Source organism: Syngnathus leptorhynchus, chromosome 11 (assembly GCF_054491065.1).
Source record: "Syngnathus leptorhynchus isolate UIUO chromosome 11, UIUO_Slep, whole genome shotgun sequence".
NCBI classification, from domain to species: Eukaryota; Metazoa; Chordata; class Actinopteri; order Syngnathiformes; family Syngnathidae; genus Syngnathus; species Syngnathus leptorhynchus.
In genome coordinates this window covers 4,145,367-4,163,656 of record NC_141205.1, presented here as the reverse complement: position 1 = coordinate 4,163,656, position 18,290 = coordinate 4,145,367, and the positions used below count along the sequence as shown (strand labels likewise).

General features: G+C 44.0%; 1 protein-coding gene across 2 annotated transcripts in view; it reads left to right on the top strand.

Annotated features, from left to right (window-relative positions):
* Positions 1–18,290, top strand: part of kif21b (kinesin family member 21B) — a 37,599-nt gene that overhangs the window by 12,154 nt on the left and 7,155 nt on the right. For both annotated transcript variants that reach the window (XM_085924284.1, XM_085924285.1), the window contains exons 2-32: positions 215–437; positions 848–1,030; positions 1,809–1,958; positions 2,691–2,828; positions 3,291–3,473; positions 3,650–3,765; positions 3,908–4,103; positions 4,621–4,810; positions 4,893–4,956; positions 5,597–5,827; positions 6,405–6,522; positions 6,597–6,732; positions 6,832–7,020; positions 7,091–7,290; positions 7,359–7,466; positions 7,644–7,960; positions 8,040–8,223; positions 8,315–8,518; positions 8,630–8,731; positions 9,330–9,495; positions 9,593–9,653; positions 9,728–9,776; positions 10,111–10,361; positions 10,536–10,604; positions 10,688–10,798; positions 12,085–12,123; positions 14,877–15,013; positions 15,098–15,278; positions 15,414–15,578; positions 16,328–16,445; positions 16,543–16,713. In XM_085924284.1, the coding sequence (XP_085780410.1) occupies positions 215–437; positions 848–1,030; positions 1,809–1,958; positions 2,691–2,828; positions 3,291–3,473; positions 3,650–3,765; positions 3,908–4,103; positions 4,621–4,810; positions 4,893–4,956; positions 5,597–5,827; positions 6,405–6,522; positions 6,597–6,732; positions 6,832–7,020; positions 7,091–7,290; positions 7,359–7,466; positions 7,644–7,960; positions 8,040–8,223; positions 8,315–8,518; positions 8,630–8,731; positions 9,330–9,495; positions 9,593–9,653; positions 9,728–9,776; positions 10,111–10,361; positions 10,536–10,604; positions 10,688–10,798; positions 12,085–12,123; positions 14,877–15,013; positions 15,098–15,278; positions 15,414–15,578; positions 16,328–16,445; positions 16,543–16,713 (4,750 nt within the window). The remainder of the gene's footprint in view (positions 1–214; positions 438–847; positions 1,031–1,808; positions 1,959–2,690; positions 2,829–3,290; positions 3,474–3,649; positions 3,766–3,907; positions 4,104–4,620; positions 4,811–4,892; positions 4,957–5,596; positions 5,828–6,404; positions 6,523–6,596; positions 6,733–6,831; positions 7,021–7,090; positions 7,291–7,358; positions 7,467–7,643; positions 7,961–8,039; positions 8,224–8,314; positions 8,519–8,629; positions 8,732–9,329; positions 9,496–9,592; positions 9,654–9,727; positions 9,777–10,110; positions 10,362–10,535; positions 10,605–10,687; positions 10,799–12,084; positions 12,124–14,876; positions 15,014–15,097; positions 15,279–15,413; positions 15,579–16,327; positions 16,446–16,542; positions 16,714–18,290) is intronic.

Genomic DNA, 18,290 nt, shown 5'->3' with positions numbered 1-18,290 from the left:
TAACATCACACATGGATATCAACATAATCAACACAGACGATGAATAGAAATAAAATGACTGAGGCAAATAACACGGCGTGTTTGTAGAACTAGTTGATGTTTGTTTTATCATGATATTGTGATTCCTGCATGCTTTGAAGCAGTTCTTACATCACATCCATTCCAAGCAAATCATATTTGGGTGATTCAATGCATCTTTTCTGTCATCTCTTAGGATACGTCCTCAGATGGCCAAAGAGAAGATCGAAGGTTGCCACGTGTGTACGTTGGTCACACCAGGCGAGCCGCAAGTGCTCCTGGGGAAAGACAAGGCCTTCACCTACGATTTTGTTTTCGACATCGACTCGGAACAGCAGAGCATCTACCAAGCGTGCGTGCATAAACTCATAGAGGGCTGCTTCGAGGGTTACAACGCCACCGTCTTTGCTTACGGCCAGGTAGGTTGCAGAGGTCACTAAAAGGTCCCGCCAAGCAAAATGTGCGTGACAACACACCGTCTCCCTTTCCAACTGTACTGTCAGTTTGTGATCGGATCACCCGGTATGCGTGTTAATCCAAAAAAGGGTTTATGCTTGGGATTATTTGGGGTTTTAATTTTCTGTTTGTACAGGTGCTGTTTGCTTGTACATCCATGGTTGTTAAACATACCGGAGGTATTTTGCTGTCTTTCCACTTCAATAGGCTTACAAAGGCTTTCGGGAGAAATTTCCACAGGTTACCACGTTGACAATCACCGCTCAGGATTTTATTGATGGTCGAGTGGTTCAAAGAAGCGATATTTTGTAAAGACTGTAGGTTGTGCTATATTTGAAGGCTAAATACCAGAGTTTGTCTGTGCTTCATTCAGACGGGCTCTGGGAAGACCTACACCATGGGGACCGGTTTCGATGTGAATCTGGCCCTGTCGGAGCAGGGCATCATCCCACGAGCGGTTCACCATCTCTTTGAAGGGATCCAGAGCAGGAAGGAGAAAGCCAAAGAAGCTGGCACCCAGCCCCCCGAATTTAAAGTCAGCGCACAGTTTCTTGAGGTACGTGATGCAGAGGAAATTGGACAAACACGGGCTCGTGTGTGTGTGTGTGTGTGGAGAAGGGGGGGGGGGTTATTAACTCTAAACAGATGGGAGTAAAAGGGGAAACAAGGGAATCAGACCCTCTTCCACAAACAGGAAGCGACAAGCTGATGACAGATGGGCAGGAGTGTCTTCTGTGTTTTGTCCCAATGAATGTTGGCCATTATGACTGACATTAGTCTTCATCACCGTAGGCTGGAAGATGGATAAGAGCAAGGGATAAGTGAGCAAAGTGGGAAGCATATCTCCAAGCAACGAGATAAAAAGACAGCTAAGCTTTCTGCTGGATGTTTTTGCTTCTTCCGAATGTCAGTGGATGATTTGATTATGCTTAAAAATAATTCTATTACTGCGCTCAGTAATGTTTTTGCTGTTGGTCTCTGGTGGTGGTCTTTCTGTAGCTTCACAGGTCAAAAGGTTATCGCTGTTGATGTTAAACATGTGTGTGTTTTTGGTAGTAGTTGGGAGAAGCAGAGCTTTCAGCTTACTTCTGTGACCCTTGACCTCATTGGCCTCAGTCATCGCTCATGTGATCCATTACTGCAAATGGGCGGTTTGAATGTGCTTAGGTTTGTTTTGATAAGGACAATCAGGAAACAATAAAATATAGGTCAACTTTTTAATTCCAAATCAAATCTCAAAAGTATGATTTGGGGTTTGTGACAACAGAATCTAATGTAACATTGTTGCTGAGTGAAGTACTGCTATTCAAATTTCAATTCTGGATTCATTTTAGCTTTACAATGAAGAGATCCTGGACTTATTTGACGGCACCAGGGATCCAGAGAGTCGGACCCGGAAGTCCACCATAAAAATCCACGAGGATTCTAGTGGTAGTATCTACACCACCGGGGTCACTTCCAGACTCGTCCAGTCTGAGGAGGAGGTCAGTGCATGTTTTTCAATACATTGGCTCGTACATTATGTACAATATCAAGAAAAAATATTGCGGCCAAGTTTTTATTGATGCTGTCAGAGAGGCTTTAATTCTAAAACAATATTATTGTTGGAGTTTGCAGTGTTATAGTACATTCCATCAAACTGACATTTGTGTTCTTCAAATTCCTGTTACCTTGTTTGGGCTATTCGAGAGGGGCGACATATGTATTCAAATCAGAACATTATTATGCATGCTGTTCAATGAATTCCTCTCACAGTGTCAATCAAAAGAGGAATTTGCAAAGTTTTGGCGGCTCTCTCTTTTTGGGATGTTTGATTGGCATATTTTGTAAATGTTATCAGTGTGTCGAAGTTTAGTTAAGTTTTTGGCACCTAGTGAACTAGTGGGATTGCCGAGATCCACAGAAGCTCCCAAAAGTCAACAACTGTCTGCTGTCAAAAACGACAATGAGGGTCAAGCTTAACAAAGGAGCTTCTGGTCCTGCGAGCTGCTTTTCAGCTTCACTGATTTTGATTGATTTGGTGGCGAATGATTTGTTTTCGTTACTTTAGCCAGCATGTCAGGACTTGTATTTGTATTTTGTGTTAAATTCGAAACAGATGAAATGTTCCTGCATCTGAACAGAGTGACGAAATGGTTGCAGTGTGGACAAAAATTGCACTAGGTTGCCTTGGCTTCATTTCAAATTTAAAAGTCATCTTTTGTGTATGTGTGTAGTTGCTGCAGTGTCTGAAACTGGGCGCGCTGTCCCGCACCACCGCCAGCACACAGATGAACGCTCAAAGCTCCCGCTCGCACGCCATCTTCACCATCCACCTCTGTCAAATGAGAGTCTGCCAACAGCCCTTAGAATTGGTGAGCCCTGCTGCAGGGTGAAGGGATTGCCGGAAAAACGAACATAAAAAGACACGGCATGAGAAGGAGATTCATTGGGAGTCTTATCAGAATTTCATTATCATCTGCTTTTACATTCAAATCTGTCAGTAGGCAGAGGAAGGAGGATTAGGATTAATCAGAGGATAGAAAAGGCAGGTAAGGGTAGGAAAGTAGAAATGTGGTAAAAAAAAAAAAAATCTGATGTCTCTATTTCGTCACTTGAATTTGATATTAAATGTATTTCGGTAACACTGCATATAAAAAATTTGTACAGTGTCAAATATTGCCTCCATCAAACTCAGCTATTTATTTCTAGCATAATATTATGTCGATGTAAAGTACGAAATTAAGTATACAGCCACTGTATTTGTTTATGCAAATAGCTTCTATAAAAAATGTTTGAAGCACCATGTTTGGTTTCTTGTCCAACCTTCTCGCTAGTCAAACGGAGATGGGGGGACCAAAGAATTCAATGGTGTGGACTCCAATGCCACCGAGCAGCCCGAGTATGAAGCGCTGATGGCCAAGTTCCATTTTGTGGACCTGGCTGGTTCAGAGAGGCTCAAACGCACTGGAGCTACAGGAGAGCGAGCCCGGGAAGGAATCTCCATTAACTGTGGACTGGTGAGGCACAAACAAAGTCTGTGTGTATCTGTCTGTCTGTCTGTAAACACATTTTGTTCATTTGATCTTGGCTTGTTATAGCATGTTTATTGTGGATGTGCGTGCGTTCACCGACTGTAAACACATTTTGTTCATTTGATCTTGGCATGTTGTAGCACGTTTATTGTGTGTTGTAGTTGGCCCTGGGAAATGTCATCAGTGCTTTAGGAGACCAGACAAAGAAAGGGGGCCACGTCCCCTATCGAGACTCCAAACTCACTCGCCTGCTACAAGACTCACTAGGAGGCAACAGGTACATGACGGTCACCACACTGTTGTCGAACGAAAAACTTCACGAGTCACGGCAAAGTCGAGTGTAAACCTCTTAACCGTGAACACAAACGTATCCTAGCGTCGGACTCCGATCTAGATATATCTGAAATGATTCTCTCCAGCCGCACCGTGATGATCGCCTGCGTCAGTCCGTCCGACCGCGACTTCATGGAGACCCTGAACACGCTCAAGTATGCCAACCGAGCGCGCAACATCAAGAACAAAGTGGTGGTGAACCAAGACAAGACCAGCCAGCAAATCAGCGCCATGCGTGCCGAGATCGCTCGCCTCCAGATGGAGTTGATGGAGTACAAGGCGGTACGTGCTCGGAGATTTAATAGGAAACGACGGCGCGCGCGCGTTTTGATGAGAACGGATGATAATAGTAGGTGGAGCTGAGATGAGGAACGTGTTAGATATAGGAAAGGACATAGTCCTCCGTCTAACTGATGCAATTGTGCCAAACGTACAGCAGCGGAAGTATTTATGCTCTCCACTTTTTGACCTCCACCTACAATGTGATGAAGTGAGCTGTCGCGGGTACTGGAGCGTGGCGAATGTGACTCGGCCTGGATTCGGTTATAAGAACTGCGAATAACACGCCCGGCCTTCTGCCACCAGACGTAACGATGTTTGCGTGCTGTGTCCGGATTAGTACAGGGACTCTCTGTTCGTAGATTATGCAAGAGAGTTTTCTAGTGTTTATCATTCAGGCTCTGACAATGACAACTCCAAGAGCCCGACGCTGAGCAATCTGCAGGGCAGTCCTAATGTGGATCAGCACCAAATGATGAGAAGTATTTTATTTTATGGCGCTCCTCATCTTGGCACGCAGGGGAAACGCGTGGCATGCGAGGACGGTTCGGAAGGTTACAGCGACCTGTACCAGGAGAACGCCATGCTCCAAAGAGAGAACGACACACTGCGTCTCAGGGTGAAGGCCATGCAGGAGACCATCGACCACCTCAACACCCGAGTCACGCATCTGCTGGCCAACGAGGTCAGCGTGCTGCTCTCCAAGTCAAGTATGCGTACTCCTCTTATACTTGTATCGTAAATGCGGCACATTTTCTTTTCATGTTTGATTCCATCTGACTTGACCTCTAGGTGAGGGCAACCAGGAGATTGGGGCTCTAATTCAGAACTACATTCGTGAAGTTGAAGAACTCAGGTAAGGTTTTTTTTTTTTCTTTTACTCTTACACCACATAGCAGTCATTTGCTGAGAATTGCAAGTCAAGCCAAAATAATTTATCTAGCCCTAAATCACAATGAAGTCTCAAAGGGCTTCACGTGTGCAAAAATCGACAAATATGCTCAACATCTCCTGATTTTAAACTCTCGGGAGGGCAAGGAAAAACTCCAAAAACCCTACTGGGGGAAAAAAAATGAGAAACCTTGAGAAGAGACCACAGATTCCAGGATGACCAGGCTGCAATGGATGCAGAGAGGGCACATAGAACACATCATGTAAAACAATCCAAAGAAAAAGTGGATGTCCAATTCAAAATAAAGAGCTGCAGGAAGGTGCCCTCAATTGTCCTGGCAGTGTCTTCGAGGGTGGTAATCCGCCGCGGTTCGCTCATCCCGATTGGTCGACAAGAAATCCAGACAGCTGTTATCAGTTTGGGTGTCATCCAGCCGGGGGGGGGAGAGCTTGGAATTGGAGATAAGGGCTCCACCCAACCCTTTTTACAAGGACGCGCAACATGCGAGCTCACAAAATTTGGATGCGAGCGAGGCCTCATTAAGAGGCAGCAATTTATTAAGTTTGAACAAAGTCGCAACTCATCAACTGTCTTTCTCACTTAGATCCAAGCTGCTGGAGAGCGAGGCCATGAACGAATCATTGCGACGTCAAACCGCTCGGCCCTCCTCTCGAGCAACATGCCCTTCCTCCTCTCTGAGCCCGGCCCCTGGACACCCCCCCGGCTCTTCCCCATCAACCATGTCCATGGAGGCCGAAATGACGGACGTGTTGCGTAGGGCCAAGCTGGACATCGAAAGGCTGAAGAAGAAGGAGAGGAGGCAGAGGAGGATGAGGTGAGGAGATAATCGCTCCATATTCATTTCTTTTGAAACTCTGCCCTTGCCGTTAAGGTTCCATGTAGGTCACGGAATGGAATTGGGATGCAGCCAGGAGTAAAAACTAGCTTTGGCTCATTCAGCTGGCCACTCGGTCGTGAGAGAGTGCACAGTCCAAACGGCTAATTGGGATTTAATGGGATGTAGGTGGGAATGTTAAGATGGGGCGTTTGATAAGATGCATGCTCGTAAAGCTCAGAGCAAAGGGGTGGGTAAATATGGTCATAAAATCTACAGAGCTAAAAGCAAAAGTGATGGCACGAAAAAAAAAAAAAAAAGACCTTGCTAAGGACTCTGGACATCACTTAAGAACTGTTTCGGAGCACTAATGGAGAGGATTTGATTGCGCTCAAAACAGATCAATATTATTTTATTATTATTTTTGCATACTACTATTTTATTTGATCAAATCAATTTATTCATACATTCGATATATGTTATACACAAACAAACATTTATAGTCACATTCACAGCTATGGACAAATAAATTTTCTCTCTTTTTTTATTTTATTTTTATTTTTTAAATGTCCTTCAGTCCGGAGTTGGAGAAAGGATTGAAAAAACGTGTGAAATTACACGAAAACGGCGACAACGGCCAAAATGGACAAAACGGACTGAACAGAGAGATCGATTCGGATGACAATCACACGGAGGTAACGTCAAAGTTTGATTCATAACAAAGATGAAAGGAAGCGCTTCCGCCTGATATCTCCATCTTTCTGGCCAGGACATCATGTCGACGTTGCAGGAAGAAAGTGGTTGCGATGAAGAGGAGGAGGAGGAGGAGGAAGGAAGGGAGGAAGATGACGAGTTTGATAGCGATGAGAGCCTGGTGGACTCGGACTCAGATTCTGATGAGAAAGGTGTGCTTTGACTTTGGACACTCATAGAAACATTGAATGTGTACCGATGTATTGCCGTGTCTTAAGTTCTGTCCTTTTTGATTGTCTCTCCACTCTCAGCCAACTTTCAGGCCGACCTTGCTGACCTGACCTGCGAGATCGAGATCAAGCAGAAGCTAATAGACGAGCTGGAGAACAGCCAGAGGAGGTTGCTGATGCTGAAGCTCCAGTATGAGGAGAAGCTCATTCTGCTGCAGAACAAGATCCGAGACACCCAACTGGAGAGGGACCGCGTGCTTCAAAACCTCAGTGAGTCTACTCACTTGGAACTTTTTTTTTAAGGTCATTCATTCATTTACGTTATGACTGGGCTCCACAGTGTCCATGGAAAACTACACGGAGGAGAAGGCTAACCGTATAAAGCAGGAGTATGAGAAACGTCTTAAGGAGATGAACCGAGACCTTTTGAAGCTCCAAGCTGCACAGAAGGAACACGCGCGTTTGCTTAAAAACCAAGGCAGGTACGAGCGGGAGCTGAAAAAACTCCAAACGGAGGTCAATGAGATGAAGAAAGCCAAGGTGAGAGAACGAGAACGCAGATTGGAGAGACCAAGATCGCCGCCATCTCACCTGTCGGTTTGTTCTAGGTGGCGGTGATGAAACAGATGAAGGAGGAGCAGCAGAGAAGGAGGCTGGTGGAAGCCAAGAGGAACCGAGAGATTGCCCAGCTCAAGAAGGAGCAGCGAAGACAAGAGGTCAGACAAATGTCCTTACTTGTCTTTGCTATGTCTCATGGAATATGGATGGGTGGGGGGGCTATTTCAAAGTCAACCACCAGGGGGACTCAATGGTTGCAAATGTAACTCAATGTCGTCGTCCTTCGCGTTATATTTTCAATTCAAACTTATTATTCTCCCTTTCATACTCACCAGTTTCAAATCCGGGCCTTGGAGTCCCAGAAGCGACAACAGGAACTGGTCCTGCGCAGGAAAACACAGGAGGTGACCGCCCTGCGTAGGCTGGCCAAGCCCATGTCAGACCGCGTAGCTGGACGCGTGGCCCGCTGGAACCAGACCGCCCCGGTGACCGACTCTGGCGCAGAGTTGTCCGCCAGCACGACGGCAAGCAGCTCCGAACCCGAGAGCGGAAAGACTGTGAGTGGGTTAGTGCGACAGTGGAACAACAAAAACAATGGCTATGGATACCTGGGAGAGAGCGAGGGAAGCATGGATGGAACGCGGGTCATCGGGTAAGATGGCCTCAGTCACGCCACGGACGTGCATGCGCTGTGTATGCCGCTTCTGGGACTCCTCTTTTACCTTCTACAGCAGCCGGAAGAAACTCCAGCGTAAGCCGGCGGGCGTCGGCACCACCGCAACGGCGGGCCGATCCGTCGCCTTCTCCAAGATGGCCCGTCAAAAGTGGCAAACTCTGGAACGGCGCATTATGGACATCGTCATGCAGAGAATGACCATTGCCAATGTAGAAGCTGACATGGATCGACTCATCAAGGTTCGGGAGGCGCTGATCTATGGCATATACACGTTTTCCTATTCCAGATGTAAAAACTCTTTTCCGTTTTTTTTTTCCCCCCCCGAATCAGAAACGAGAGGAGCTGACGGCCCAGCAGGAGGCGCTCTCGCACAAGCGAGCGGTACTAATGGCCGAAGGGGAGGGTCCAGAAGCAGAGGACCGACTCCTTTCGGAGATCGGCGAGGATCTCGAGGTTCTGAACGCTAACATCGATTACATCAATGACAGTCTGTCCGACTGCCAGGCGACGATCGTGCAGATAGAAGAAACAAAGGTATGGAAGACACAAATCGACACGCTAGGACAAAAACTCGTACTCAAGTTAAATAAGCAATGATATGAATACTTTTAAAAGAGTTGTTCAAAAAATCCCAATTTGTTACAGGATGAGTTGGACTCAGTGGATACATCAGTGGTAATAAGCTCATGTTCTCTGGCTGAAGCGCGCCACCTGCTGGACCATTTTCTCAAGGCCTCCATTGATAAGGTCTGTCAGTATAAACAAGAACCACTAAATGAGTCGGGAAACGATAGAATCGAAGTAAAGCTATAAAAGAGTGTTTGTAAGCAAGAATATGCATTTTTGTGAGAAAAAAAAACTGGAAAAAAAAAGTGTATTCTGGTCCAGTGATGTGCTTTGTCTTTGATATTCTTTATATTTTATTAGCAATTTGGAAAATAGGATGGATGGATGATTATTATTTTTTAAAAATCTGCCACTATTTATTTCCGGTATATTTCAAGGGGGATTCTTTTGGTTGGGAAGTTGTATTCACTTTTCCCTCCAACTTTAAATGACCCTGCAACTTGCGGTAAAAATAAAATCCTCCAACTCCTTCCATCCCCTCGAGCATCTGTATGTGGAACAGCTTGTCCCCAATGCTTTGACCACGGAAAAAAAAAAGTTTTGTTTTCAACATTGTAACTCTGGACTGTTGAGGGTATAAATGCATTCTGTCTCATGTACATCCACCAAAGAGATTTTCTACCGACAGCATTCCAAAACATTTGTATTATTTTACAAATGACAACATTTGGCACTCATCAGCACAGTCACACTTGTTTTGTTGTTTTGTGTGTGTTAGAGCTTGCAAGTGGCACAGAAGGAGGCTCAGATCCGACTACTAGAGGGTCAGCTGAGACAAACCGACGTGATGGGTTCGTCCCAAAATCACATGATCCTCGATGCTCTGCGGGAAAAAGCAGAATGCATCCCTGAACTGCAGGCTCTCCTCCTCAACGTACAGCAGGGTGAGCACAAATAAATCGACGATGGAAGAAGTGAATTCTGATTGGGGCCCGATGTGTTTTACTGACTGAGATGATTCGGGGCCCGACTCACTTTCAGAGAACGGTTACGTCAGCACAGATGAGGAGCCTTCCGAGTTCAGTCAAGCCTCAGACAACAGGTGAAATTTCATCTTCCTGCCATTTTAGTCTTTTTTTTTTAATTTTTTATCTGAGCTCCCCTTTTTCTTTCCAGTGTCTCTTTACTGAAAGAATCCAACAGCCAAGATGATCTCAAAATAAAGGTAAAGCATCTTATTTGCTCTCAGCATTCATTTATTATTTATTACGTGCAATTCACTTGTCACGTCTAGCCTTAATTACGGACCGATTAACCACTATATTCAATCAGAATATTTTATTAACCACATGGTGGCAGTATAAGCAAGCAATTACAAGTCGACTCTGCAGCTTTGATGTTGAGTGTGAAATAATTTATCATTTGACACAGTTCGGATGTACTCTCCGGTTACAGTGTCCTCTATCTTTGAATGCCCCCCCCCCACACACACACATGTTTGATTTCTGTTTGATTCCGTTATTTTGACTCGGCCTGATTCTCTGGGCGCTCCCACGCAGGTGGAACCTCGTCTGTCAGCTCAGATGAAGGCGGTGTCGGCCGAGTATCTGGGTCCCGCCCTGGAGCATTTGTCAGGCTGCAAGCAAGCGCAAATCACAAAGTCTCTGGCCTCGCTGACCGACATCCAGGAGGACGGTCTGAGCACGGTCAAGGCGAGCCTGGGCCTTGGTCTCAGCCTCTCTCTGCGGGACCCCTACCACAAGGACAGAGTGTCACGCACCATCAGCTTGCCTATCAGAGGACACACATTGTAAGCCGAAAACATACAAAATGCTCATTCAGTACAATTTGACTAAGTCAAGTTTGCATTTTGAAAATGAGTTGTTTTAGTGTCAGTAACACTGCTAATTGCTTTACGGGCATAATACTTGTAATTAGTGTGTTAAGCGTTCCCTTGAGCACTGTTTGTTTTTGCACGTGTCAGTCCCAAGCAGTCACGAGGCTACGACACCTCTCCCATCACCAGGAGAAAATCTTACGACCGTTCATACAGGTGATAATCACCTTTTGTCGTGATGCCATTCATTGTTCTGCTTTTCACTCACACTTGTATGGATTTTTATCTCCGTTCCTCAGGCCGACTGATGGCTATACACCACCTTCCTCCCCTCCACTGAGGACCAGGAATGACCGAAACGTGTTCTCGAGGCTCACTAGCAACCAAAGTCAAGGTTCTGCACTGGACAAGTGAGTACAATAAAACGCTGTTCTTTTTAAAAAAAATTTTTTTTTACAAGCTCTTACGGCCAGGAAGAGTTATTTTTGTCTTCTCGTTGGTTTACTGGCCCTGTGGGGTGGTTGAAGGTCAGGTCTTTGGAGAAGAAAAGGCCTTAATCTGTGCTTTTGTGGACCTTAAGTGTGTGCAATTTCCAGTGAGTTTATTCACACGTCATGGACCCAAGAACACTTCAAATGGCATTAATACCCTTCTTGTGGTATCAGTTCTTTACTTTCTGGTTTATTTTGTGTTCATTCATATGGAAGGCTGAAATCTTTACGCCCACATTGAGGGAAAAATATTGTGTAGTATGTCCTCTTTCCCCTCCCCTCCCCTCCCCTCCCCTCCCCTCCCCTCCCCTCCCCTCCCCTCCCCTCCCCTCCCCTCCCCTCCCCTCCCCTCCCCTCCCCCTAGATACACAAGAGAAAAAAACAACCTCCAAAGTGTAGCCCAACAATATTGAGTGGCAACAAAGGTGGTGTAGAGATGGTGGAAAAAAAAACAAAGTAGTCTGACAAATGTCAGCTGTTATTTCAGGCCGCCTTTGCCCATTCTTCGTATTTGTTTTTCATAGCTGTATTTTGCCTGAATGTCGGAGAAGATGTTTTCTTTTTCGCATTATAGATGTTTTTATGCTCAAGACCTCTGATGTTTCTTTCCGGTACGAAGGAGGCGTAGGTGAATGCATTGCTTTTTGTCACTTGTAGCCATTTTGAATGAACTCTACTCAACAATGCGGGGAGGTTGAATCTCTGGATATTCTTTCTGAGCCCTTCACCTGAGATTTAAACTCATCTCTCAGCTTTATTCAATATTCTTTATTCCAGACTGAGATGTAGAGATGAGGGGGAGTGGTCAGTATGAATTCCCTCAATGGCCTTTTGCCTAATAATCTGAACTCACCATCAGGTTGAACTCTTGTTGACAACATAGTGGATACCTTTTGAATTCCCCAAAATTGAGGTATTTTTATTTATTTATTTTTTTATGATGTGAGTGACCTTTCAGCTAAAATAGCGTGGCGGCTCCCAAACATAACATCTTTCTTCAGTCAAGCATAGAGCTCATTCAGTGTTTCGTGATCACAGAAAAAAGCTTTGATGCACCGCTCTACATCCAGAGCCTTTCCCGAGTCCCTCCTCCTTCGTAAACCCATTGCCAGTAACCCTTCTGTCTTTCCTTAGCGTGATTAACCTTTCCTCTCCTCTCCTTGACACCCCCACCCTACCCCCGCGTCTTCCTCTTCTGCCTCCAGGTCTGATGACAGCGACTCCTCGCTCTCCGAGGTGCTCAGGTAGACCAACTGTGTGTTTTCCTTCTCTGTCCGTGTCTTCTGCCATTTGCTTGTTAAGCCACCATGACACCACCACGGTTCCCGTGGTCATCTGTGGCCGCCTCTTCACCACCTGTCCCTCCTCCACCCACTTTCCTCTCCACCCGCATGTGATTGTGCTTCCTTTGTGGTGATGCTAGTACCACACGCAAAACCTGAATGGACTTCAGGCTATTAATGGACTTTTCACATAAAAATTGCTTGTGCAAATATGATTTTATAGCCCAATCTTATAAAAAAAAAAAAAAAAGGTCTTTCTCATGTTGCCAGTATTGCAGTATGCTCCAGTTTACTTGTGAACCTAATGAGGAGAAGCAATGTGGAAATGAGATGGATGGTACCAGAGTCAAACTGTCATCATTATAAAACTTTTGGAAGTAACATTCTTCATAAAGAAATAAATGAAGCAATATTAATGAGATGGTACACGATACAAAACAGACGGTGATGGATGAGTGTTGCCTAACATAAATATAATTTTTTTCATTATTATTTTCATCTGACTCTTTACTGCCTGGAATGAATAATTGACCTTGTTTCTGACTTTTCAAAAGTCTCCAAGCAAAACCGACTCGTAATCTTAGACAAAATGTTAAAATGGCAGAAAAAAAAAGAAACTACAAAAATAACAATTACATCTCAACAACTTTTAAGCTTGCTAATTAACACCTTACACTTGTTTGTTTTTCTCAAGTCTAATCTGTATAAAAAAAACGCCCAATTGACGCTGTTCTGTGTTAGTAAGAAGCCAGACTGGTGTTCTTTCAGCCTTGAGTATTTATACCAGTGAAAGATAACAACACAGATTAATTTGTGAGCTTTAGAGGTTTTGTTCAAGAGGATTGGACAAATGGTGTCATTTTATAATGATGTACACACATGTTTTCTCCTCTCAGTATTTCTTACTAACTCTCAATTTGATGGGGCTTTCACAGAGGCACTTGTGTCTGTTTCTCAGTGTGACGCAGGGAACACACACTGATCTGCCTCCACATTTCTCATTATTCTGTTGGTCCCCCAAGCTCGGCACTGCAACATCCATTAGCTGCTCTTACATACTTCATAACTCTGCACACTATCTTTGATAGAGCGGGAACAGTTGGTGCTATTCGGTCCAGTGCTGCGAGAAGCTCGCTATATTCCATCTTTTGCATCTTGAAAATGGGGCGGATGATGTAAAATATATAACTTAATATAAACAAGAAGATAAAAAAAAAATTCAAACTCTCATTCTATGCAGTAGCAATGAGCTCCCTGTAGCCTTGACAACAGACAGGAATGAGGTTCGCTCATAAAAATACACTGACCTATTTCACTCCGAGCTTTTACTTTGTTAAATTATCATTCTCCTTTCCCTCTCTCCTAATAGTTTTTTTTTGGTTCATTATATAAGTTACTTTTTTATGTATTTATTTTACAAAAGGCAAATGTGGCTTTCCTTGCAATGTTTTTGGTATTCTGAGGTCTCCATGATCGATGGGGACTAAAAAAAAATCTTACTTTAATGTCCCCCATTGATATGGAGGTGGCCAAAGTATTTTTTTTTTCATGCCCCCCCCCCCCCCCCCAACTCATAAAGTTGGTAAACATGGTTGCATGATGTCACTTTGTTTTTCTCTGCAGGTTGCACTTGCATTGTTGTTTTTTCATTTTATAATTTCATTTGTTTTGTTTATTTTGGTTCGTTGGCTGATTTGCAGTAGAAAGCAATGTGTGTGCATTTATCTCCCAGCTTTGTTTTTATATTGAAATAGATACCTGGAGAAGTCTTATCACGTTTACTGTCTATTGGACATTTTTCCATTATCCAATTTCCTGTTCAACACTAGCAAGTAAAATCTCTCAGATGATGCAAATCATTCTGCACAGAAACACATACAATCTTGCTGACAGAACAATATAGATCAATACAATTGCCCTGATTGTATCCAACACCTGTCGGTGGTTGCTGGCCAGGATTCGACTCCAGCCCTACAAGTCAATAAAAAAAAAGCCAGCAGGAAAATGAAGTCCCACGGTCACTAATGAAACATTCAAGATACAAATTAAAACGACATATTTGAATGGCAAACCAGTTGCACTGTTTGCTATTTCCTTCTTTACCCACTTTCATCCTCACCCACTTCACGCACACGCCCAGAGCCCACTAGTGTTATTAAGAAACCCACCAGAGACCAATTTTCTCACAATCCTCCCCCTTCACCATCTCCCTGCACTTGTCTCACTCTGCTGACTACAATCCAGGATCTCTTCGACTTTGGACTGTCAGCGTTATATTGGGGGGGGGAGGGTCAGTGCGGAGAACATCCAGAGACAATTGTGTGTACCTTTTAAACGATAGTCACCATGGCATGTTTGCGTGGAAGATGAGAAATAGGTCGATTAACAAAGAGCTCTTGTGGATGAAAACACTTGAAATTAACTTGGAGCTAGAGATTGTCCTCGAGTATGTACTCTCAATGGCCGCAGCATAAGGTGCACCAAGAGCTGTAATAACACATTGCGAATAACGTTTAAAAAGTAAATAACTTGTTTTGTGTGTGTGTGTGTGTGTGTGTGTGTGTGTGTGTGTGTGTGTGTGTGTGTGTGTGTGTGTGTGAAAAAGCATGTTTGCCTGCGGTTATGCTTCCATCTGTAAAAATGTAGGAGCGATCATATGCTCGTATCCGTTTTGCCCGGAGGAAGTAACACGGCCGATGATGGTTTTTCTTCAGGGGTGTGATTAATCCTATCGGTGGCGTGAAGGGGGGCCGAACAGCCCCCCTGCAGTGTATGTCTGTAGCCGAGGGCCACTCAAAGCCCGTCCTGTGTGTGGACGCCACAGATGAGCTGCTGTTCACCGGATCCAAAGGTAAACACTTCAGCAACCCGTCGATAAAACCAAAGCGGTCGAAAAGAAATTCATTGGAAGCATCGTCTTCATACTTGGCTTCAGATCGTACCTGTAAGATGTGGAACCTGGTGACAGGTCAGGAGATTGCCACGCTCAAAGGTCATCCCAATAACGTGGTGTCAGTTAAATACTGTCCCTCCTCGGGTTTGGTCTTTTCCGTCTCCACGTCCTACATCAAGGTGTGGGACGTACGCGATTCGGCCAAGTGCGTCCGCACACTCACGTAAGTGACTGCTTGTCTACTAGTTACAGGCTGTGTGATTATTTATGATGGTACAATAGAAAAGGCAACATTATTTGATACAGCTGTATCTGTCCTTTGTTTGTACATTTCATTTTTCCTTTCCCATTCATCCAGTTCATCAGGACAAGTGGTGTCAGGCGACGCGTGTGCCGGCGCCACCACCCGCACAATAACATTTGCACATGGTGAATGTCAGATCAACCAAATTGCACTCAACCCATCAGGATCTGTTTTGTATGCCGCTACTGGAAACACGGTTCGCATCTGGGATCTCAACAGGTACAGAACATTCTTTTGTTTTATTGCTTGAATGATATTCATTGTTTTTTTTATTAGTATTTCACAGTGTGCACTGGTATCCACTTACAAAGCTCCTTTATGGTTTTTGTAGATTTTTTTTAAGTATTCACCAGAAACGATAGCCGTCTAACATGATTTCCCTTTCACTTAATATACCAACCCCCACAGGGAAATTCACTTAGCACCACATTTTCATATTTTATGCCATCCATGTTATGGTGGCACATGTTCATTTGCGGATTGACATTTTCTGTATTGTAATGGACAGACATACAGAAATGTACATACGTGGGCCCCCTCAATCATCATTATTATGATTAATTTCTTAATTTATGCTTTTTTTCCTTGTAATGATTACTGACAGACATAAATCTGACATTAATTGCAAGAAATACTTTTCAACATTGTATAGAAGATACTAAAAAGCTACACAATACTGATGAAGTGGTTTCCATGAACTTTTTTTTTTTTTGTGAAGGTGTTAACACTTTATATTTTGTATTTATATTTTTTCATTTTTCTTGAGGGACACAGAGAAACCAGAAAATTTCATAGAGTTTATTGATGCGTAGGAATTCTGCCAAGATCCAAATGGATTTAATATAGACCCTATTAGTATCAACTCGGCCTCTGTGACAGGGCTTTGGCTCAGCCGGCTTTATTGGTGAAATTGAAAAAGGCTTTGTGCAGTGAAAATGAGCTTCAACTTCTTGTACGTGTGTGTTTAGGATGCAAGCTTTGGGCAAGCTGACCGGCCACATTGGTTCCGTCATGTGTTTGACGGTGGGACAGTCTCTGTTGGGCAAAGATCAAGTCATCACTGGCTCGAAAGACCATTACGTGAAGGTAGTTGCACCTCTTTAGACCTGAATCTGATTTTGAGTAACATTGTCAGGATAATCGTTAAAAGATATTTCACAGTGCTTTGGGTTTTCATTTCCAGGTCTTTGATGTGGCGGAGGGGACTCCGGGTAACATCGGCCCGGCTCATAACTTTGAGCCACCGCATTACGACGGCATCGAATGTTTGACCGTGCAAGGAGACGTGCTGTTCAGTGGATCGAGAGACAACGGCATTAAAAAATGGGATTTGGAACAGCAGGAGCTCAGTCAGGTGTGCTTTGTGTGTGTTGTGGCCTATTGTTTCAGAAGAATGCCAGCTGAATAATAAATACCTCTTGCACGATACGGCGCATATGCCGTCATAAAATCTAGGTTACATGTGACTGGTGTCAACAATAACAACAAAAAACACTCAATTCTCCTCCAGAGTGGGGATCGCTGGTTTATAAGATTTAAAGAAAGCATCTACCATATTAAATTAGAGAAGCGAGATATTTAAGGTATCTATCATCTGCCATTAACAACGAGCCAGACATCCCTTCCCCAAAGATTGTCTCATTTCACAGGCAAGAGTGACCCTAATGAACTGTCTTGAGGCGACCAGTTGGTATGCAGGAAAAAAACAAAACCCCAAAACAATTAGTAGGTGTGGTAAAGCTGACAGCGTCGAGAAAAGGTCAAACTTTTCTCACATTGTCTGGGATGATATGACTAAAAGCTGTCCTTTTCGTGATCTACTTCCACATCTCCCATATCAAAGGGTTATAGTGGATCAGGCTGAACGACTGAAGTCTGGCAGAATTGCACTTTTGTCTGGCTACGGGGTCAATTAGTTGCACCCTCGACGTTGAGTTGATCTGGAAGGGCACTTAATAGGAGCTGATGTCATTCCGACAATGTGGATGTGCCCGTCAGGAGCATTTGTGTCAAGTTTGGACCTCACGCAATTCCATCAACACTTTTCACTTCTCATTACAGGAAGGCGGTGTGTATTTCTTTTCATGTGTTATGTGAGGAGTGTCATTCAGCTGCCTGTCATTGCCACGCATCCTTCTTTTCCTCATTTATACACCATATTCACTCTTTGGCGCTTGTGTGTCAAGTGGCAAGAAAGTATGTCAACATCACGGCCCGAGATTCAGAGGGAAAGAATGCATGTTTTTTCTTTTGCATAAGTGCGTGTTTCCTTCCACGCTGTCTCTTGTGTATCGCCTGCCTATGTTAAAAATGCATAATCTTGCACCTTATGAGACTTCATTCGCATGCACATTCATTTGCATATTAAGCAGCACGTTGTCAAGTTTTTAATAAGTTATTTTTTATGTTTTGCTTCCATCTTCAATCATTTTCCCCCTTATTTATCCCAGCAGACTAAATAAGAAAATAAGGCGCTGTTCAAAGACTCATTTAAATCCGAGTCGGTGCCGCGGTCCGTGGCGTCTCACCTCTACCTCATTTACCAAAGAGCCAATACAATCTATTTTACAGCCTCTTGTCTAATTAGGAAGTTGGATCCGAAAGCAAGCACGGGATAGAAAATAATATTTTGTATATTGGAACGCTGCCTCCTCATGGAGCTGTTTTGTTCTCAACCTTTCTGTGGAAAAGTACAGTGCACAACCTCGTGGGAAGCAATGGAGCACTTTGTTTATAATTAATCTACACAGTGTAAGTGTAAATATAACTCTCAAAACCACTTCGGTTGGTTACTGGGTTCATGCATCTTTTATTTATTTATTCCATCACACCACCTGATGTTTTATGTGCCGTCACGTTGTCGGACCAAACCTTTTACTCAACAGACCAAGCAGTTAATGTCTGCAATGACGCATCCAAAGAATGTTTTTT